The sequence below is a fragment of the Gadus macrocephalus genome, chromosome 2 (genome assembly GCF_031168955.1).
Source record: "Gadus macrocephalus chromosome 2, ASM3116895v1".
Lineage (NCBI taxonomy): Eukaryota > Metazoa > Chordata > Actinopteri > Gadiformes > Gadidae > Gadus > Gadus macrocephalus.
In genome coordinates, this window is record NC_082383.1 from 691,593 (window position 1) to 710,007 (window position 18,415).

The following is an 18,415-nucleotide window of genomic DNA, read 5'->3' on the forward strand; positions in this document are numbered from 1 at the left end:
TGGATGGTGGAGTCTTAGCTAGCATCAGTTGATATAAGTCATGATTCTGACCCCGTGGTGGTGCCTCCCCCAGCACGCGGAACGGCGCCCTGGTGAAGTGCGGGCAGTACGACGGGCTGGTGGAGCTCGCCACCATCTGCGCTCTGTGCAACGACTCGTCCCTGGACTACAACGAGGTCAGCGGGCCGTTTCTGTTCCTCTCCCCGCTGTTCCCATTACGCCCAGCATCCACGGGCCAACACACACACTCTAGTCCCAGCAGATCATACTGGTCTGGGTCGGCAGGCATGTTCAGATCCCCATGACCCGAGGGGACGGACACATGGCCTGACGGACCACGGACGACTCAGAGTCCTCATTAGACTGGAGATTAACCCCATGCAGACTCAGCTTGGACTTACATCTACATTCAGGGCGTTTAACACACTTTTATCCAAAGTGACTTACAATAAGTACATTTGTCCAAAGAAAGAGAAACAACGATATATCTGTCGGTACAGTAAGGATGTTCATAGAACCAAGTGCCAAGCACTAACCATCACTAGGTTAACCCATTCCCCGAATACAACAAAGATAGTATTTATACTGCCGGTGTTATCGTGTACTGTTCATTTTGAGAGTCGTACTTGAATAGGGTATGGCACTAACAGAATCAAACTATTCACGGAGGAAATGTGCTTCCTGGTTGAAGCTGGGTTCGATCGTGAAGGAGCCCTCAGCCCGGAGCTTCAAATGAAAGGTGTTTGTGCTCTGCTGTAGTCCAAGGGGATCTACGAGAAGGTGGGCGAGGCCACGGAGACGGCTCTGAGCTGCCTGGTGGAGAAGATGAACGTGTTCGACTCGGAGGTGCGCGGCCTGTCCAACGTGGACCGGGCCAACGCCTGCTGTGTCGTAAGTGCACCGACCTGCCGCTGAGAGGAATACCTTGGTAGTGTTTAGAACCTTTGAAGGCATGGACTCACAATACGATCATTGATATCTATGTATTTAATACCTTATTTATGTTTTTAAAAAAAATACTGAAAGCCGTATCATAATTCTAGACCCATCTTTAGGCATCACATATCAACAGCATCAACAACGACATTTTAGATTTTTTCAAAACGTAAAAAAAAAAACTCTTTTAAAAAATAAACTTTTAACCATTTTACCATTGAATTGGTATCTTTGGCTCAGCTTCGAGATGTTCATATTGTAGCTGGATACACTTGTTTATTGAAATGTCTCTTGTGTTTCCTCAGGTGATCAAACACCTGATGAAGAAGGAGTTCACGCTGGAGTTCTCCCGCGACAGGAAGTCCATGTCAGTGTTTTGCTCCCCCGCCAAGTCCTCCAAGGCGGTCGGCAACAAGATGTTTATCAAGGTGAGGCGCCAGCCACCTCCGTCAGGTCTCCGTCAGGTCTCCGTCAGGTCTCCGTCAGGTCTCCCCCGTTCAGTCCTGGTGACTTCAGCCTGGTCCGATTTATCGGAGTCCGCCGCGTGCGGAACGTCCGTAATGTCCGATGGAGGTGGCAGGTTTCTCTCAGAAATCTGTCAGTTCAAGACTGTGCGTAACACATTTTATAGTTTCTCTTTTCACAGATTGTGATTTATGTTTATATATTTATATATCGCTCTCTGAGACCTTAAGCTGACGTTTCCGTGGCGTCGCTCACCCGTCTTCAGGCCCCGGGTAACCCGCCGACCCCCCCGACCCCCCCACTCACCCCTCCCTCCCTCCCTCCCTCCCCCCCAGGGCGCCCCGGAGGGGGTGATCGACCGCTGCGCCTACGTCCGCGTGGGCACCGACCGCGTGCCGCTGACGGAGCCCATCAAGGAGCACCTGCTGAAGATCATCAAGGAGTGGGGCACGGGGCGCGACACGCTGCGCTGCCTGGCGCTCGCCACGCGCGACTCGCCCCTCCGCCGCGACCAGATGGTGCTGGAGGACGCCACCAAGTTCATCAACTACGAGGTGAGCCCCGGAGGCGGTCGCCTGGCGCCGGCGCCGGAGGGAGGCCCCGCCCGGTTAGAAACGAGGACGGTGGGCGGTTCAGGGTCAGAGGTCGGGCGCTGGTTCCTGATTGGCTCGTGAGAATTCAAACCCAGCCAATCAAGCTGTGGTAGATGCTGATTGGCCGGGTCCAAACAGACGGCCTGCTGGGAGGACGTGCTGGTTAACGTGTCCCCCCCCCCCCCCAGACGGAGCTGACCTTCGTGGGCTGCGTGGGCATGCTGGACCCCCCCCGCAAGGAGGTCAAGAGCTCCATCGAGCTCTGCAGGGCGGCCGGCATCAGGGTCATCATGATCACCGGTCAGTCTGCCCTACACCACCCTACACCACCCTACAATCACTGCACCACCCTGCTACACGGGACCCTTAAGTCACTGAACCCTTAGAGTTTATTTAATAAAACATAATCCGTATCGTCCCCCACATCCTGATGAACTCTGAGCGACCCTCAGCCCCTCCAATCAATTACTGAAAAGAGGCGGGAAAACATGCGTTTCACTTCCTTGAGCCACTTCCTTCTGAACCCTGACCCCTGACCTTTGTGTCCCCCCCCCCCAGGGGACAACAAGGGCACGGCCGTGGCCATCTGCCGGCGCATCGGTATCTTCACGGAGGAGGAGGACGTGGCGGGGAAGGCCTACACGGGTCGCGAGTTTGACGACCTGCTGCCCCACGAGCAGAAGAACGCGGTGCGGAAGGCCTGCTGCTTCGCCCGCGTGGAGCCCTCCCACAAGTCCAAGATCGTGGAGGTCCTGCAGAGCTTCGACGAGATCACCGCCATGGTGAGCAGACCGGGTAGAGAACCTGTAGACCGGGAAGAGAACCTGTAGACCGGGGAGAGAACCTGTAGACCGGGAAGAGAACCTGTAGACCGGGGAGAGAACCTGTAGACCGGGAAGAGAACCTGTAGACCGGGAAGAGAACCTGTAGACCGGGAATACAACCCGTAGACCGGGAAGAGAACCTGTAGACCGGGAAGAGAACCTGTAGACCGGGAAGAGAACCTGTAGACCGGGAAGAGAACCTGTAGACCGGGGAGAGAACCTGTAGACCGGGGAGAGAACCTGTAGACCGGGAAGAGAACCTGTAGACCGGGAAGAGAACCTGTAGACCGGGAAGAGAACCTGTAGACCGGGAATAGAACCTGTAGACCGGGAAGAGAACCTGTAGACCGGGAAGAGAACCTGTAGACCGGGAAGAGAACCTGTAGACCGGGAATAGAACCTGTAGACCGGGAAGAGAACCTGTAGACCGGGAAGAGAACCTGTAGACCGGGAAGAGAACCCGTAGACCGGGAATACAACCCGTAGACCGGGAATACAACCAGTAGACCGGGAATAGAACCTTGTAGTAGTTCTAGTTAGTGGTTAGTTGTAGTTCTAGTTAGTGGTTAGTGGTTCTAGTTAGTGGTTAGTTATAGTTATAGTTAGTGGTTGTAGAAGTTCTAGTAAGTGGTTAGTTGTAGTTCTAGTTAGTGGTTGTAGTAGTTCGTTAGTGGTTAGTTGTAGTTCTAGATAGTGATTAGTTGGAGTTCTAGTTAGTGGTTAGTGGTTGTAGCAGTTCTAGTTAGTGGTTAGTTGTAGTTCTAGTTAGTGGTCAGTTGAAGTTCTAGTTAGTGGTTGTAGTAGTTCTAGTTAGTGGTTAGTTGTAGTTGTTGTTAGTGGTTGTAGTAGTTCTAGTTAGTGGTTAGTTCTAGTTAGTGGTTAGTGGTTGTAGTAGTTCTAGTTAGTGGTTGTAGTAGTTCAAGTTAGTGGTTAGTGGTTGTAGTAGTTCTAGTTAGTGGTTAGTTGTAGTTCTAGTTAGTGGTTAGTTGTAGTTCTAGTTAGTGGTTAGTTGTAGTTGTAGTTAGTGGTTGTAGTAGTTCTAGTTAGTGGTTAGTTCTAGTTAGTGGTTAGTGGTTGTAGTAGTTCTAGTTAGTGGTTGTAGTAGTTCAAGTTAGTGGTTAGTGGTTGTAGTAGTTCTAGTTAGTGGTTAGTTGTAGTTCTAGTTAGTGGTTAGTTGTAGTTCTAGTTAGTGGTTAGTTGTAGTTGTAGTTAGTGGTTGTAGTAGTTCTAGTTAGTGGTTAGTTCTAGTTAGTGGTTAGTGGTTGTAATAGTTCTAGTTAGTGGTTGTAGTAGTTCAAGTTAGTGGTTAGTGGTTGTAGTAGTTCTAGTTAGTGGTTAGTTGTAGTTCTAGCTAGTGGTTAGTTGTGGTTGTAGTTAGTGGTTGTAGTAGTTCTAGTTAGTGGTTAGTTGTAGTTCTAGTTAGTGGTTAGTTGTAGTTCTAGTTAGTGGTTAGTTGTGGTTATAGTTAGTGGTTGCAGTAGTTGTAGTTAGTGGTTAGTTGTAGTTCTAGTTAGTGGTTGTAGTAGTTCTAGTTAGTGGTTAGTTGTGGTTGTAGTTAGTGGTTGGTGGTTGTAGTAGTTGTAGTTAGTGGTTAGTTGTAGTTCTAGTTAGTGGTTGTAGTAGTTCTAGTTAGTGGTTAGTTGTGGTTGTAGTTAGTGGTTGTAGTAGTTGTAGTTAGTGGTTAGTGGTTAGTTGTGGTTGTAGTTAGTGGTTAGTTCTAGTTAGTGGTTAGTTGTAGTTCTAGTTGGAGGTACTGACGGTTGTTCTTCCCTCAGACCGGGGACGGTGTGAACGACGCCCCCGCCCTGAAGAAGGCGGAGATCGGCATCGCCATGGGCTCTGGCACCGCCGTTGCCAAGTCGGCCTCTGAGATGGTCCTCGCTGACGACAACTTCTCCTCCATCGTGTCGGCGGTTGAGGAGGGGCGCGCCATCTACAACAACATGAAGCAGTTCATCAGATACCTCATCTCCTCCAACGTGGGCGAGGTGGTCTGGTGAGGGGGGGGGGGGGGGTGGTGGTGGTGGTAGTGGAGGTGGAGTTGGTGGTGGTGGTGGTGGGGGTGATGGTGGTGGTGGAGGTGGTGGGGGTGGTGGGGGTGATGGTGGTGGTGGTGGGGGTGATGGTGGTGGTGGTGGTGGGGGTAGGGGTGGTGGGGGTGGTGGTGGTGGTGGTGGTGGTGGGGGTAGGGGTGGTGGGGGTGATGGTGGTGGTGGTGGTGGGGGTTTTGGTGTGAATGTAAAAATAATTTGCAAATGTTTAACCATCGCAACACGGCCTGTCCATCGTGACATCATATCCCGACGACCGCCTCCACTTTGGAAGCATAGGAGCATCACTAGTTGGTTCTTGTGTTGGCGGCCACGGGTTTCTGGTCGTTGTGTAGAAATGAATCATGAAATGAGTTCTCATTATGGGAGACCTTGACGGGGTTGACCCCAGTCACCCCGCCAGGCCCTAGGTCGTTGATTCAGGATTCTACGGTACTTCAACGCTCTTGTTTGCTCTCAAAATGTCCCATGATGCATTGCACTGAGCAGCCCGCTGCCCCCCCCCCCTGCAGTATCTTCCTGACGGCGGCGCTGGGCCTCCCAGAGGCGTTGATCCCGGTCCAGCTGCTGTGGGTCAACCTGGTGACGGACGGTCTGCCCGCCACCGCGCTGGGCTTCAACCCCCCCGACCTGGACATCATGGGCAAGAGGCCGCGCTCCCCCAAGGAGCCCCTCATCTCCGGGTGGCTCTTCTTCAGATACATGGTCATCGGAGGTACGCTCTCTCTGTCTCTGTCTCTGTCTCTGTCTCTGTCTCTGTCTCTGTCTCTGTCTCTCTCTCTCTCTCTCTCTCTGTCCCCCTCTCTCTCTCTCTCTCTCTCTCTCTCTCTCTCTCTCTCTCTCTCTCTCTCTCTCTCTCTCTCTCTGTCCCCCTCTCTCTCTCTCTCTCTCCCCCTCTCTCCCTCTCTCCCTCTCTCTCTCTCCCCCCCCCTGGCCTCCAGCAGCTGTTCTAGATGTCTCCGTGACCTCCGGTCTTTGTTAAGGTGTTATTTAGAGGAGGATAATACCGGGTAATGATGGTGTAGGAAACTCTCCCGGAAGACGCAGGCTGCAATAACAGGGGGCTATTCTCATAGCGTTCTGCTGTGGTTTGACGCCTTCGTTAATTAAAAGGGTACTTAACGAGCACTTAAGGGGGGCTCGTCACCTCCAGCTGATGGTACTAATAGCCATGAGTCAGGCTGACCGACGGCCCCTGGCCTTAGGAGAGACGCTCAGAGCTGAGAGTCAGCTTACAGATTACATTTACCTTCAGGGCGGGTAGCTGAGGCTTTTATCCGCTGTTTGATCGCATGAGTTCTCAGTCCGTCCGAGTGAAGGAGACGCTCTGAGGATATCTTTCGAGTCAGGGCCTCTCTTCCCTGATTGGTTAAGGGGAATCCATCTTGCCTGTCACCCACAGGTGCTTGAAAGACTTCCTCCTCTCCCTTATTCTCTCAACTCGTACCGACACCACCGTTACCCCCAGGACGGGGTGTCTCTGATTGGCTGTTGGACGTTTCCTCTGATGAGTGGTTAACCCGTCCTGTCAGATGAACTGATGAGTGGTTAACCCGTCCTGTCAGATGAACTGATGAGTGGTTAACCCGTCCTGTCAGATGAACTGATGAGTGGTTAACCCGCCCTGTCAGATGAACTGATGAGTGGTTAACCCGCCCTGTCAGATGAACTGATGAGTGGTTAACCCGTCCTGTCAGATGAACTGATGAGTGGTTAACCCGCCCTGTCAGATGAACTGATGAGTGGTTAACCCGTCCTGTCAGATGAACTGATGAGTGGTTAACCCGCCCTGTCAGATGAACTGATGAGTGGTTAACCACGCAGCACAGCGTCACACACCGAGGAGGGATAAGGGATGGCACTAATGTTTGGTCCCTGCAGGTTACGTCGGCGCGGCCACCGTTGCAGCTGCGGCCTGGTGGTTCATGTACTGTGATGAGGGACCCATGATCAGCTTCTACCAGCTGGTGAGTGGACCTACCTCACCCAGTCAGTACCCTCCACCCAGTCTGTAGTCAGTACCCTCCACCCAGTCTGTAGTCAGTACCCTCCACCCAGTCTGTGGTCAGTACCCTCCACCCAGTCTGTAGTCAGTACCCTCCACCCAGTCTGTAGTCAGTACCCTCCACCCAGTCTGTAGTCAGTACCCTCCACCCAGTCTGTAGTCAGTACCCTCCACCCAGTCTGTGGTCAGTACCCTCCACCCAGTCTGTGGTCAGTACCCTCCACCCAGTCTGTGGTCAGTACCCTCCACCCAGTCTGTAGTCAGTACCCTCCACCCAGTCTGTAGTCAGTACCCTCCACCCAGTCTGTAGTCAGTACCCTCCACCCAGTCTGTAGTCAGTACCCTCCACCCAGTCTGTAGTCAGTACCCTCCACCCAGTCTGTGGTCAGTACCCTCCACCCAGTCTGTAGTCAGTACCCTCCACCCAGTCTGTAGTGGGTACCAGTGTGATGGTTGATGGTCTGTAGTGGGTACCAGTGTGATGGTTGATGGTCTGTAGTGGGTACCAGTGTGATGGTTGATGGTCTAGTCGGTACCAGTGTGATGGTTGATGGTCTGTAGTGGGTACCAGTGTGATGGTTGATGGTCTGTAGTGGGTACCAGTGTGATGGTTGCTGGTCTGTAGTGGGTACCAGTGTGATGGTTGCTGGTCTGTAGTGGGTACCAGTGTGATGGTTGCTGGTCTGTAGTGGGTACCAGTGTGATGGTTGATGGTCTAGTCGGTACCAGTGTGATGGTTGATGGTCTGTAGTGGGTACCAGTGTGATGGTTGATGGTCTGTAGTGGGTACCAGTGTGATGGTTGATGGTCTGTAGTGGGTACCAGTGTGATGGTTGATGGTCTGTAGTGGGTACCAGTGTGATGGTTGATGGTCTGTAGTGGGTACCAGTGTGATGGTTGCTGGTCTGTAGTGGGTACCAGTGTGATGGTTGCTGGTCTGTCTCCAGTCCCACTTCATGCAGTGCAGCAATGACAACGAGGACTTTGAGGGGGTCCACTGCCACGTGTTCGAGGCCGCGCCCCCCATGACCATGGCGCTGTCCGTCTTGGTCACCATCGAGATGTGCAACGCCCTGAACAGGTCAGCGCGTCGCCGTGGCGACCACACCGATAACAATAATCCAATTAACTCAAAGAAATGAATCAAATATAAATAACAATGACAGTACAAAACACCGACATGAAATATGCCAACATGTCTTTATAAGAAAACGTAGATCTGAATGACGTTCGCATAATCCAGCAGCTGAGCAGCTGCCAGTCAGATACTTTATTGAAACTAGAGACTGTTTATCCCAGGCCCGCTATCCCAGCCCTGCCTCCATTCTGGAAGCACCAGAATGGGGCGTTGCAGTGGTCCATCGCCCTGACCTCGCCCCCCTAACCCTCCTCTCCCCCAGCCTGTCGGAGAACCAGTCCCTGGTGCGCATGCCTCCCTGGAGCAACCTGTGGCTGGTGGGGGCCATGACACTCTCCATGTCCCTGCACTTCATGATCATCTACGTGGACCCCCTCCCTGTGAGTCCGCCGGACCCCTGCTCCCTCCCCTCACCTCTCAGTGCTCTCACCCTCTCTCACTCAGCTCCCTCCCCTCACCTCTCAGTGCTCTCACCCTCTCTCACTCAGCTCCCTCCCCTCACCCCTCAGTGCTCTCACCCTCTCTCACTCAGCTCTCTCCCCTCACCCCTCAGTGCTCTCACCCTCTCTCACTCAGCTCTCTCCCCTCACCTCTCAGTGCTCTCACCCTCTCTCACTCAGCTCTCTCCCCTCACCTCTCAGTGCTCTCACCCTCTCTCACTCAGCTCTCTCCCCTCACCTCTCAGTGCTCTCACCCTCTCTCACTCAGCTCCCTCCCCTCACCTCTCAGTGCTCTCACCCTCTCTCACTCAGCTCCCTCCCCTCACCCCTCAGTGCTCTCACCCTCTCTCACTCAGCTCTCTCCCCTCACCTCTCAGTGCTCTCACCCTCTCTCACTCAGCTCCCTCCCCTCACCTCTCAGTGCTCTCACCCTCTCTCACTCAGCTCTCTCCCCTCACCTCTCAGTGCTCTCACCCTCTCTCACCCTCTCTCACTCAGCTCTCTCCCCTCACCCCTCAGTGCTCTCACCCTCTCTCACTCAGCTCTCTCCCCTCACCCCTCAGTGCTCTCACCCTCTCTCACTCTCTCTCACTCTGCCCTCTCACTCTGCTCTCTCTCACTCTGCTCTCTCTCTCACTCTGCCCTCTCTCACTCTGCTCTCTCACTCTCTCTCACTCTGCTCTCTCTCACTCTGCCCTCTCTCACTCTGCTCTCTCACTCTCTCTCACTCTGCTCTCTCTCACTCTGCTCTCTCTCTCTCTCTCACTCTGCCCTCTCTCACTCTGCTCTCTCTCTCTCTCTCTCTCTCTCTCTCTCTCACTCTGCTCTCTCTCTCACTCTGCTCTCTCTCTCACTCTGCTCTCTCTCTCTCTCTCACTCTGCTCTCTCTCTCTCTCTCCCTCTCTCTGGTCTCACCCCCCTCCCCTCAGCCCTTCTGGTTCTCTGGGTGTCGTTGCATAACCACCTTCACAAGGGGGTGGTGGTGTATGAATAACGCGGGGTCAATTAGACCGGCTATTCTTTTAAAACGCCACATTGAGCATCTATGAAGTGACATTAGATGACCCGGACTGTTGACCCAGACCCTCCTCTGGTCTGAGTCTGAGGGAGCCCCAGCTCCCCATCTGACGGCCTCTGACCCCCAGATGATCTTCAAGCTGACCCACCTGAACGTGGAGCAGTGGCTCATGGTGCTGAAGCTCTCCTTCCCCGTCATCCTCCTCGACGAGGTGCTGAAGTTCGTGGCCCGGACGTCCCCCGAAGGTGAGGGTTCAACGCCAGACCGCCGCCGTGACGCGTCGCCCTCCACTTGGGGTTCAACGGCGTCTGTAACGTCGGGTCATTCACACCTCCGGCCCTCTGCCTGCGTCGGCCGGCCGGACACACACACACACACACACACACACACACACACACTGCACCACCGATGCAGTGTGTGTGTGTGTGTGTGTGTGTGTGTGTGTGTGTGTTTTCATTCATTATTGCTGATGTCAGTCGTCATTGGACATCATGAGTTCGATTTAAATATCCCAATGTAGGCTTTGCACTTGACTATTTTTAATTAATCTGGGCATAGTTTTTTAAATATTATTTAACAATTGCTGAAGTAGGCTTACAATCACATCTCTTTGACCTGAGAGAACGTCTTTTTGTGTCTTTCCAGGGAAAGTCTAACGGCCGATCCAAGCTGTGAGAGCAGCCGAGGCCAGCAGGGGGCAGCAGAGAGCCGAGCGACAGAAGAGAGACGCGCTGTCGCTCATTCAAGGCATCACAAAAAAGAAGAAAATGTGACGTGTGAAAGATCGGTTAACGCAAAAAGCGATCAGGAGACCGACGGAAAAAATTACCTGAAAAAACAGCTAAAGTATTTTTTGTGTATGTATTGAAATCATATATAGGTGAGAGTTTAAACTATTCTGTGATTATTCTATTCTTAAAGAATAAAGCTATATATTAAAGAGTATTATATGTCCAGCTGGGTTGTGTTGTAGTTTGTAGTTGTGTGTGCTTCCCCCAATGTGGATCACGATAGAATTACCTTGCGTGGTTCATCTCCAGACTCCATGTTGTCTGGTTTCATGTTGCAGACAAAAGCCAGACGTTTTGCAGTGGAATGTCTCAACACCAGTAGCGGCTGGCGATCAAGCATGTTGGTGGGGCACAGTATTAGACAGGGGGTCTGAATCGCTGAATTGTCCAATCATGTGGTGATAACAAAAAAGAAAAGCGATACCATTGGCCTGGGGCGCACGCTGGTGCGACCCGAGGGCCGATTTTCTTGCGCCAATGAAAAGCCGTCTCTGCTTGATAGACAGCAAAAAATTAGCGAGCTTACATTGACTTCAACGTGGCCGGCGCCCCTGTTTGGAGGAGGGCTTTATTTCAAAATACCAATAACTAGCCTAGCCCAAATCATTGACGTTCAGACGCATTTAAATGGTAGCTGCCCAATGGTTGGGCAGTGACAAGCATGTCACACAATTAATCGAGGATAAACGCTATGTATTTTTGTTGATTTATTTCGTAATGATAATAGTTTATTAATGGTTGGCAGATATATTCAAGTGAATATTTCACGGAGGGGCAGCGCCCTAGCGCCCCCTATTGACCCTGCGCCACTGGTTGTGAGAGTTGCTGGTGTTGTATTTCCTCGGACAAACGGATGAACAAAATGTTTGCAATGAGTTTCGGCTTTGGATATGGATAAACGGGGATTGAAAGAAGACACGCTGTTGATTGACGGAGGGGTCGAGGAGGACGAAACAGAATAATGAAGTCCTGCAGGTGGGAAGGGGCTCATCCGTGCAGGATCTTTGGCTGTTCAATGGGACTCAGCTCCCAGTTCCTCTAACGGTCTTCGATTCAAGGAAACAGGATTTATTTTTAATAAGAATACAGAAAAGTTAAGGAAAAAAAGTGTTGTAACACTGTAGTAACACTGTTGTTTTTTATTGGTCGTCATGAAAAAAAAACAAGGGGTAGCACTGTCGTTTTTATCAAATGAAACATGAGGTGTGACACTGTCGTTTTTCTTTGGTCGTCATGAAAAAAACCATAAGGGGTAACACTGTTGTTTTTTATTGGTCGTCATGAAAAAAAACATAAGGGGTAACACTTGATTTTTATTGGTCGTCATGAAAAAAAACATAAGGGGTAACACTGTCATTTTTTATTGGTCGTCATGAAAAAAAACATAAGGGGTAACACTGTTGTTTTTTATTGGTCGTCATGAAAAAAAACATAAGGGGTAACACTGTTGTTTTTTATTGGTCGTCATGAAAAAAAACATAAGGGGTAACACTGTCATTTTTATTGGTCGTCATGAAAAAAAACATAAGGGGTAACACTGTCGTTTTTTATTGGTCGTCATGAAAAAAAACATAAGGGGTAACACTGTCGTTTTTTATTGGTCGTCATTAAAAATAACATAAGGGGTAACACTGTTGTTTTTTATTGGTCGTCATGAAAAAAAACATAAGGGGTAACACTGTTGTTTTTTATTGGTCGTCATGAAAAAAAACATAAGGGGTAACACTGTTGTTTTTTATTGGCCGTCATGAAAAAAAACATAAGGGGTAACACTGTAGTTTTTTATTGGTCGTCATGAAAAAAAACATAAGGGGTAACATTGTTGTTTTTTATTGGTTGTTTTTTAATATCATGTCATATATATAACCTCAGACTTAATGCAAATACTAATCTCAGTGGGAAGTGGAGAGAGCGGTGAGCTAAACCCCTGGAGACCGGGGTTCAAGTCCGGTTGCTGTCCTCTGTTGGAAGACTCAAATCTCTATTTCATGCGAATTATAAAGTCAAGTATAACATTTGTGACCATTACAAAAAGTGTCTTGATGGTGCATTGATAAGTTCGGCGGTTAACACTCTAAACCGCTCATGTTCGGATCCCTGCAAAAACGTTGATAGGGGTGCCACTGTTGTTATTTATTGGTCAACATGAGGGGTAACACTGTTGTTTTTTATTGGTCGTCATGAAAAAATACATAAGGGGTAACACTGTTATTTTTTATTGGTCGTCATGAAAAAAAACATAAGGGGTAACACTGTTGTTTTTTATTGGTCTTCATGAAAAAAAACATAAGGGGTAACACTGTCATTTTTATTGGTCGTCATGAAAAAAAACATAAGGGGTAACACTGTCGTTTTTTATTGGTCGTCATGAAAAAAAACATAAGGGGTAACACTGTCGTTTTTTATTGGTCGTCATTAAAAAAAACATAAGGGGTAACACTGTCGTTTTTTATTGGTCGTCATGAAAAAAAACATAAGGGGTAACACTGTCGTTTTTTATTGGTCGTCATGAAAAAAAACATAAGGGGTAACACTGTCGTTTTTTATTGGTCGTCATGAAAAAAAACATAAGGGGTAACACTGTCATTTTTATTGGTCGTCATGAAAAAAAACATAAGGGGTAACACTGTCGTTTTTTATTGGTCGTCATGAAAAAAAACATAAGGGGTAACACTGTTGTTTTTTATTGGTCGTCATGAAAAAAAACATAAGGGGTAACACTGTCGTTTTTTATTGGTCGTCATGAAAATAAACATAAGGGGTAACACTGTCGTTTTTTATTGGTCGTCATGAAAATAAACATAAGGGGTAACACTGTCGTTTTTTATTGGTCGTCATTAAAAAAAACATAAGGGGTAACACTGTTGTTTTTTATTGGTCGTCATGAAAAAAAACATAAGGGGTAACACTGTTGTTTTTTATTGGTCGTCATTAAAAAAAACATAAGGGGTAACACTGTTGTTTTTTATTGGTTGTCATGAAAAAACCTTAAGGGGTAACACTGTTGTTTTTTATTGGTCGTCATGAAAAAAAACATAAAGGGTAACACTGTTGTCTTTGTCAAATAAAATATAAGGGGTAACACTGTCGTTTTTTTTTTTGGTCGTCATGAAACAGAACAGAAGGGAAATAATAGAAAGACACATACATTTTAATGTCATGTACATCCTCTTTATTGATGATTTATTATTGTGTATTGTCTTCGCCTCAGTGGTGCAGTGGAGTGCACTCTGCCTAACCCACTGGTGACCACGGCTCAATTTCTGTGGAAAACACAATATCTTTCATTTTAAACGTAATGCTATCATGTCATATATAACCTCAGACTTGATTAAAATACTAATCTCAGTGGGAAGTGGAGAGAGCGGTGAGCTAAACCCCTGGAGACCGGGGTTCAAGTCCGGTTGATGTCCTCTGTTGGAAGACTCAAATCTCTATTTCATGCGAATTATAAAGTCAAGTATAACATTTGTGACCATTACAAAAAGTGTCTTGATGGTGCATTGATAAGTTCGGCGGTTAACACTCTAAACCGCTCATGTTCGGATCCCTGCAAAAACGTTGATAGGGGTGCCACTGTTGTTATTTATTGGTCAACATGAGGGGTAACACTGTTGTTTTTTATTGGTCGTCATGAAAAAATACATAAGGGGTAACACTGTTATTTTTTATTGGTCGTCATGAAAAAAAACATAAGGGGTAACACTGTTGTTTTTTATTGGTCTTCATGAAAAAAAACATAAGGGGTAACACTGTCATTTTTATTGGTCGTCATGAAAAAAAACATAAGGGGTAACACTGTCGTTTTTTATTGGTCGTCATGAAAAAAAACATAAGGGGTAACACTGTCGTTTTTTATTGGTCGTCATTAAAAAAAACATAAGGGGTAACACTGTCGTTTTTTATTGGTCGTCATGAAAAAAAACATAAGGGGTAACACTGTCGTTTTTTATTGGTCGTCATGAAAAAAAACATAAGGGGTAACACTGTTGTTTTTTATTGGTCGTCATGAAAAAAAACATAAGGGGTAACACTGTCGTTTTTTATTGGTCGTCATTAAAAAAAACATAAGGGGTAACACTGTTGTTTTTTATTGGTCGTCATGAAAAAAAACATAAGGGGTAACACTGTTGTTTTTTATTGGTCGTCATGAAAAAAAACATAAGGGGTAACACTGTTGTTTTTTATTGGTCGTCATGAAAAAAAACATAAGGGGTAACACTGTCGTTTTTTATTGGTCGTCATGAAAAAAAACATAAGGGGTAACACTGTCGTTTTTTATTGGTCGTCATGAAAAAAAACATAAGGGGTAACACTGTCGTTTTTTATTGGTCGTCATGAAAAAAAACATAAGGGGTAACACTGTCATTTTTATTGGTCGTCATGAAAAAAAACATAAGGGGTAACACTGTCGTTTTTTATTGGTCGTCATGAAAAAAAACATAAGGGGTAACACTGTCGTTTTTTATTGGTCGTCATTAAAAAAAACATAAGGGGTAACACTGTCGTTTTTTATTGGTCGTCATGAAAAAAAACATAAGGGGTAACACTGTCGTTTTTTATTGGTCGTCATGAAAAAAAACATAAGGGGTAACACTGTTGTTTTTTATTGGTCGTCATGAAAAAAAACATAAGGGGTAACACTGTCGTTTTTTATTGGTCGTCATGAAAATAAACATAAGGGGTAACACTGTCGTTTTTTATTGGTCGTCATGAAAATAAACATAAGGGGTAACACTGTCGTTTTTTATTGGTCGTCATTAAAAAAAACATAAGGGGTAACACTGTTGTTTTTTATTGGTCGTCATGAAAAAAAACATAAGGGGTAACACTGTTGTTTTTTATTGGTCGTCATGAAAAAAAACATAAGGGGTAACACTGTTGTTTTTTATTGGTCGTCATGAAAAAAAACATAAGGGGTAACACTGTCGTTTTTTATTGGTCGTCATGAAAAAAAACATAAGGGGTAACACTGTCGTTTTTTATTGGTCGTCATGAAAAAAAACATAAGGGGTAACACTGTCATTTTTTATTGGTCGTCATGAAAAAAAACATAAGGGGTAACACTGTTGTTTTTTATTGGTCGTCATGAAAAAAAACATAAGGGGTAACACTGTCGTTTTTTATTGGTCTTCATGAAAAAAAACATAAGGGGTAACACTGTTGTTTTTTATTGGTCGTCATGAAAAAAACCATAAGGGGTAACACTGTTGTTTTTTATTGGTCGTCATTAAAAAAAACATAAGGGGTAACACTGTTGTTTTTTATTGGTTGTCATGAAAAAACCTTAAGGGGTAACACTGTTGTTTTTTATTGGTCGTCATGAAAAAAAACATAAAGGGTAACACTGTTGTCTTTGTCAAATAAAATATAAGGGGTAACACTGTCGTTTTTTTTTTTGGTCGTCATGAAACAGAACAGAAGGGAAATAATAGAAAGACACATACATTTTAATGTCATGTACATCCTCTTTATTGATGATTTATTATTGTGTATTGTCTTCGCCTCAGTGGTGCAGTGGAGTGCACTCTGCCTAACCCACTGGTGACCACGGCTCAATTTCTGTGGAAAACACAATATCTTTCATTTTAAACGTAATGCTATCATGTCATATATAACCTCAGACTTGATTAAAATACTAATCTCAGTGGGAAGTGGAGAGAGCGGTGAGCTAAACCCCTGGAGACCGGGGTTCAAGTCCGGTTGATGTCCTCTGTTGGAAGACTCAAATCTCTATTTCATGCGAATTATAAAGTCAAGTATAACCTTTGTGACGATTACAAAAAGTGTCTTGATGGTGCATTGATAAGTTCGGCGGTTAACACTCTAAACCGCTCATGTTCGGATCCCCGCAAAAACGTTGATAGGGGTGCCACTGTCGTTATTTATTGGTCAACATGAGGGGTAACACTGTTGTTTTTTATTGGTCGTCATGAAAAAAAACATAAGGGGTAACACTGTCGTTTTTTATTGGTTGTCATGAAAAAAAACATAAGGGGTAACACTGTCGTTTTTTATTGGTCGTCATGAAAAAAAACATAAGGGGTAACACTGTTGTTTTTTATTGGTCGTCATGAAAAAAAACATAAGGGGTAACACTGCTGTTTTTTATTGGTCGTCATGAAAAAAACCATAAGGGGTAACACTGTTGTTTTTTATTGGTCGTCATGAAAAAAAACATAAGGGGTAACACTGTCGTTTTTTATCTGTCGTCATGAAAAACCCATAAGGGTTGACATTGTCGAAATGTATAGAATAAAACATGCTAGAACCATAGACCTCTTGCTAATTTTTAGTAGGGCACATAATTGTATAGTGATGAAAGTAAAGTTCCCCCCCCCCTTCCCTTCGAATTTTTAAAATAAATGGAGACATACTGACGGGACTTGAACTCAGGACACCAGGGCCTAGTCTGCTAGTCTCCTAATTTACTGAATGACGACGACAGGGAATGGAACTGACAAAGATTGAAAATACATGCTTTTTTGATGTATTCAGTGCAGTCATATGCTGTTATTGTTGGTCGGGATAATGCCCATAATGATAATGATAATGTCGTATGAAGAATTGCATGATAAGATGTTTGACGAGTAAAATTTTTTTTAAAGTAAAAAATCCTAACAAAAAAATGTATGAATCAACTTTAAAACAAGTTGCTCGACTTCCATTTGCCATGTGCATAATTTATATAGGCCTACTTGACGCCTGTTTTTACTTATAAACCCGGAAGAAATCCATCGTTCACTTTCAACAACCAATGATTAGACACCAAGTGTTTCATTGATTTTTCTGGGGTACCATTTTGGACCTTTGGATGACAGCAAAATCAGTGGAGGACATGGAGCTAAGAGAAGGATGGAGCAGTGCTCAGCCTGTCCGCCCCTAGCGGCTCCGGTCTGCTAGCGGCGGTGGCTGCCAGCAGTCGGCACGAGGTCCACCAAGACCTGCACCGTGTGGGCCAGCCCACCCAAGCCCTCGTCCTCGGTGATCAACTGGGCGGCACAGATGGATTCCTGGGGGAGGAAAGGAAAATGGTGAGGGACTGCATATCGGTGTCTTTTAATTTGTCGCTTTTCATTAGAGCCGTGCAACATGCAGTCATGGGGACACAAGACGTACGCTAATGGAAAGATGTGCAAGGAAAGTGCGCAACTTACATGGAAAGCCAAATAACATTCTAAGTAAAGTAGAGGAAGCATGGATGAGCTTGCAACAAAATGCTCACTTGATGCTAATGTAGTCTCATGCTGGGCGAAAAAAACACCATGATTGTTTTCCCTCTAGATACGTTAGCCCTTATCAAGCAGTTCTAGATGGTTAGTGTCCAGTCAGTGTGACGAAGCAAACCATAGCAGCCTCAGACCCAGCCAGATGGATGTAGATAGTGGAATCTATTAGAAGGGTGTTAACCTGCATTATGTAGGCTGATCATTATCAGCAGCCTCTGTGACTTGAGTTGTGGCTGCACCATTTTCAGATGACTGTTAATGTCAAAAGGTTTATCAGGACAAATGAAATGCTTTATCGTGAACAACTCACTATTGATCGACTTGTAGATCAGCGTATTATTCTTGAAAACTTTCTCGTTCTGAAATTGTAGATTCTTGTTTAATAGTTATTAGCTCTAGTGGAAATGTTACATACTGCAGGTTTAACCATTTCAATATTTGGGCGCACTGACTACAAATCCTGAGCCCTGTGATTATTAATGACTATTTCTATATCAGATCATTGTAAATATCAACAGGAGCTTCTGGGGTATGGGGCAACAATTATGATTAGGTATTTGGTTAGGCTCTATATGTTTAAGTCCTTATGAAGCCATGACTACAGTTAAGTTGCTATTTGCTGAAATGTACTATAGTTTGAGTTTTAATTGGGTTGTTCAAATAATAGTTTGACGACTTCTGTTGCAAATTCTGGATTTGGGGGTGAAGGGGTGTTATTGGAATTTAATTATGATTATCCGACACGCACAGTGCCTCCATTCCATTGGTTAGCCGTACATCTCATGCCAATGACTTCATTTTTGATAGGTGTGGGTTTTAAAATTTCATTTGGATGGGTCTGGAACACATCGATTTAAAAACAACCGACTAAGTACATGATTGAGTTCCTAGCTCCATCAGCTCAAAGCCCTTATCTTAAACATCT

General features: G+C 46.1%; 1 protein-coding gene across 3 annotated transcripts in view; it reads left to right on the plus strand.

Annotated features, from left to right (window-relative positions):
* The window catches only part of atp2a1 (ATPase sarcoplasmic/endoplasmic reticulum Ca2+ transporting 1), a 22,091-nt gene extending 11,676 nt beyond the window's left edge, over positions 1 to 10,415 (plus strand). For all 3 annotated transcript variants that reach the window (XM_060068373.1, XM_060068384.1, XM_060068396.1), the window contains exons 13-25: positions 74 to 176; positions 760 to 891; positions 1,242 to 1,364; positions 1,737 to 1,955; positions 2,183 to 2,294; positions 2,553 to 2,776; positions 4,594 to 4,814; positions 5,382 to 5,584; positions 6,751 to 6,836; positions 7,822 to 7,955; positions 8,275 to 8,392; positions 9,598 to 9,715; positions 10,116 to 10,415. In XM_060068373.1, coding sequence (XP_059924356.1) covers positions 74 to 176; positions 760 to 891; positions 1,242 to 1,364; positions 1,737 to 1,955; positions 2,183 to 2,294; positions 2,553 to 2,776; positions 4,594 to 4,814; positions 5,382 to 5,584; positions 6,751 to 6,836; positions 7,822 to 7,955; positions 8,275 to 8,392; positions 9,598 to 9,715; positions 10,116 to 10,126 — 1,804 coding nt within the window. In that variant the 3' untranslated portion in view covers positions 10,127 to 10,415. The remainder of the gene's footprint in view (positions 1 to 73; positions 177 to 759; positions 892 to 1,241; positions 1,365 to 1,736; positions 1,956 to 2,182; positions 2,295 to 2,552; positions 2,777 to 4,593; positions 4,815 to 5,381; positions 5,585 to 6,750; positions 6,837 to 7,821; positions 7,956 to 8,274; positions 8,393 to 9,597; positions 9,716 to 10,115) is intronic.
* Positions 10,416 to 18,415: the final 8,000 nt, after the last annotated feature.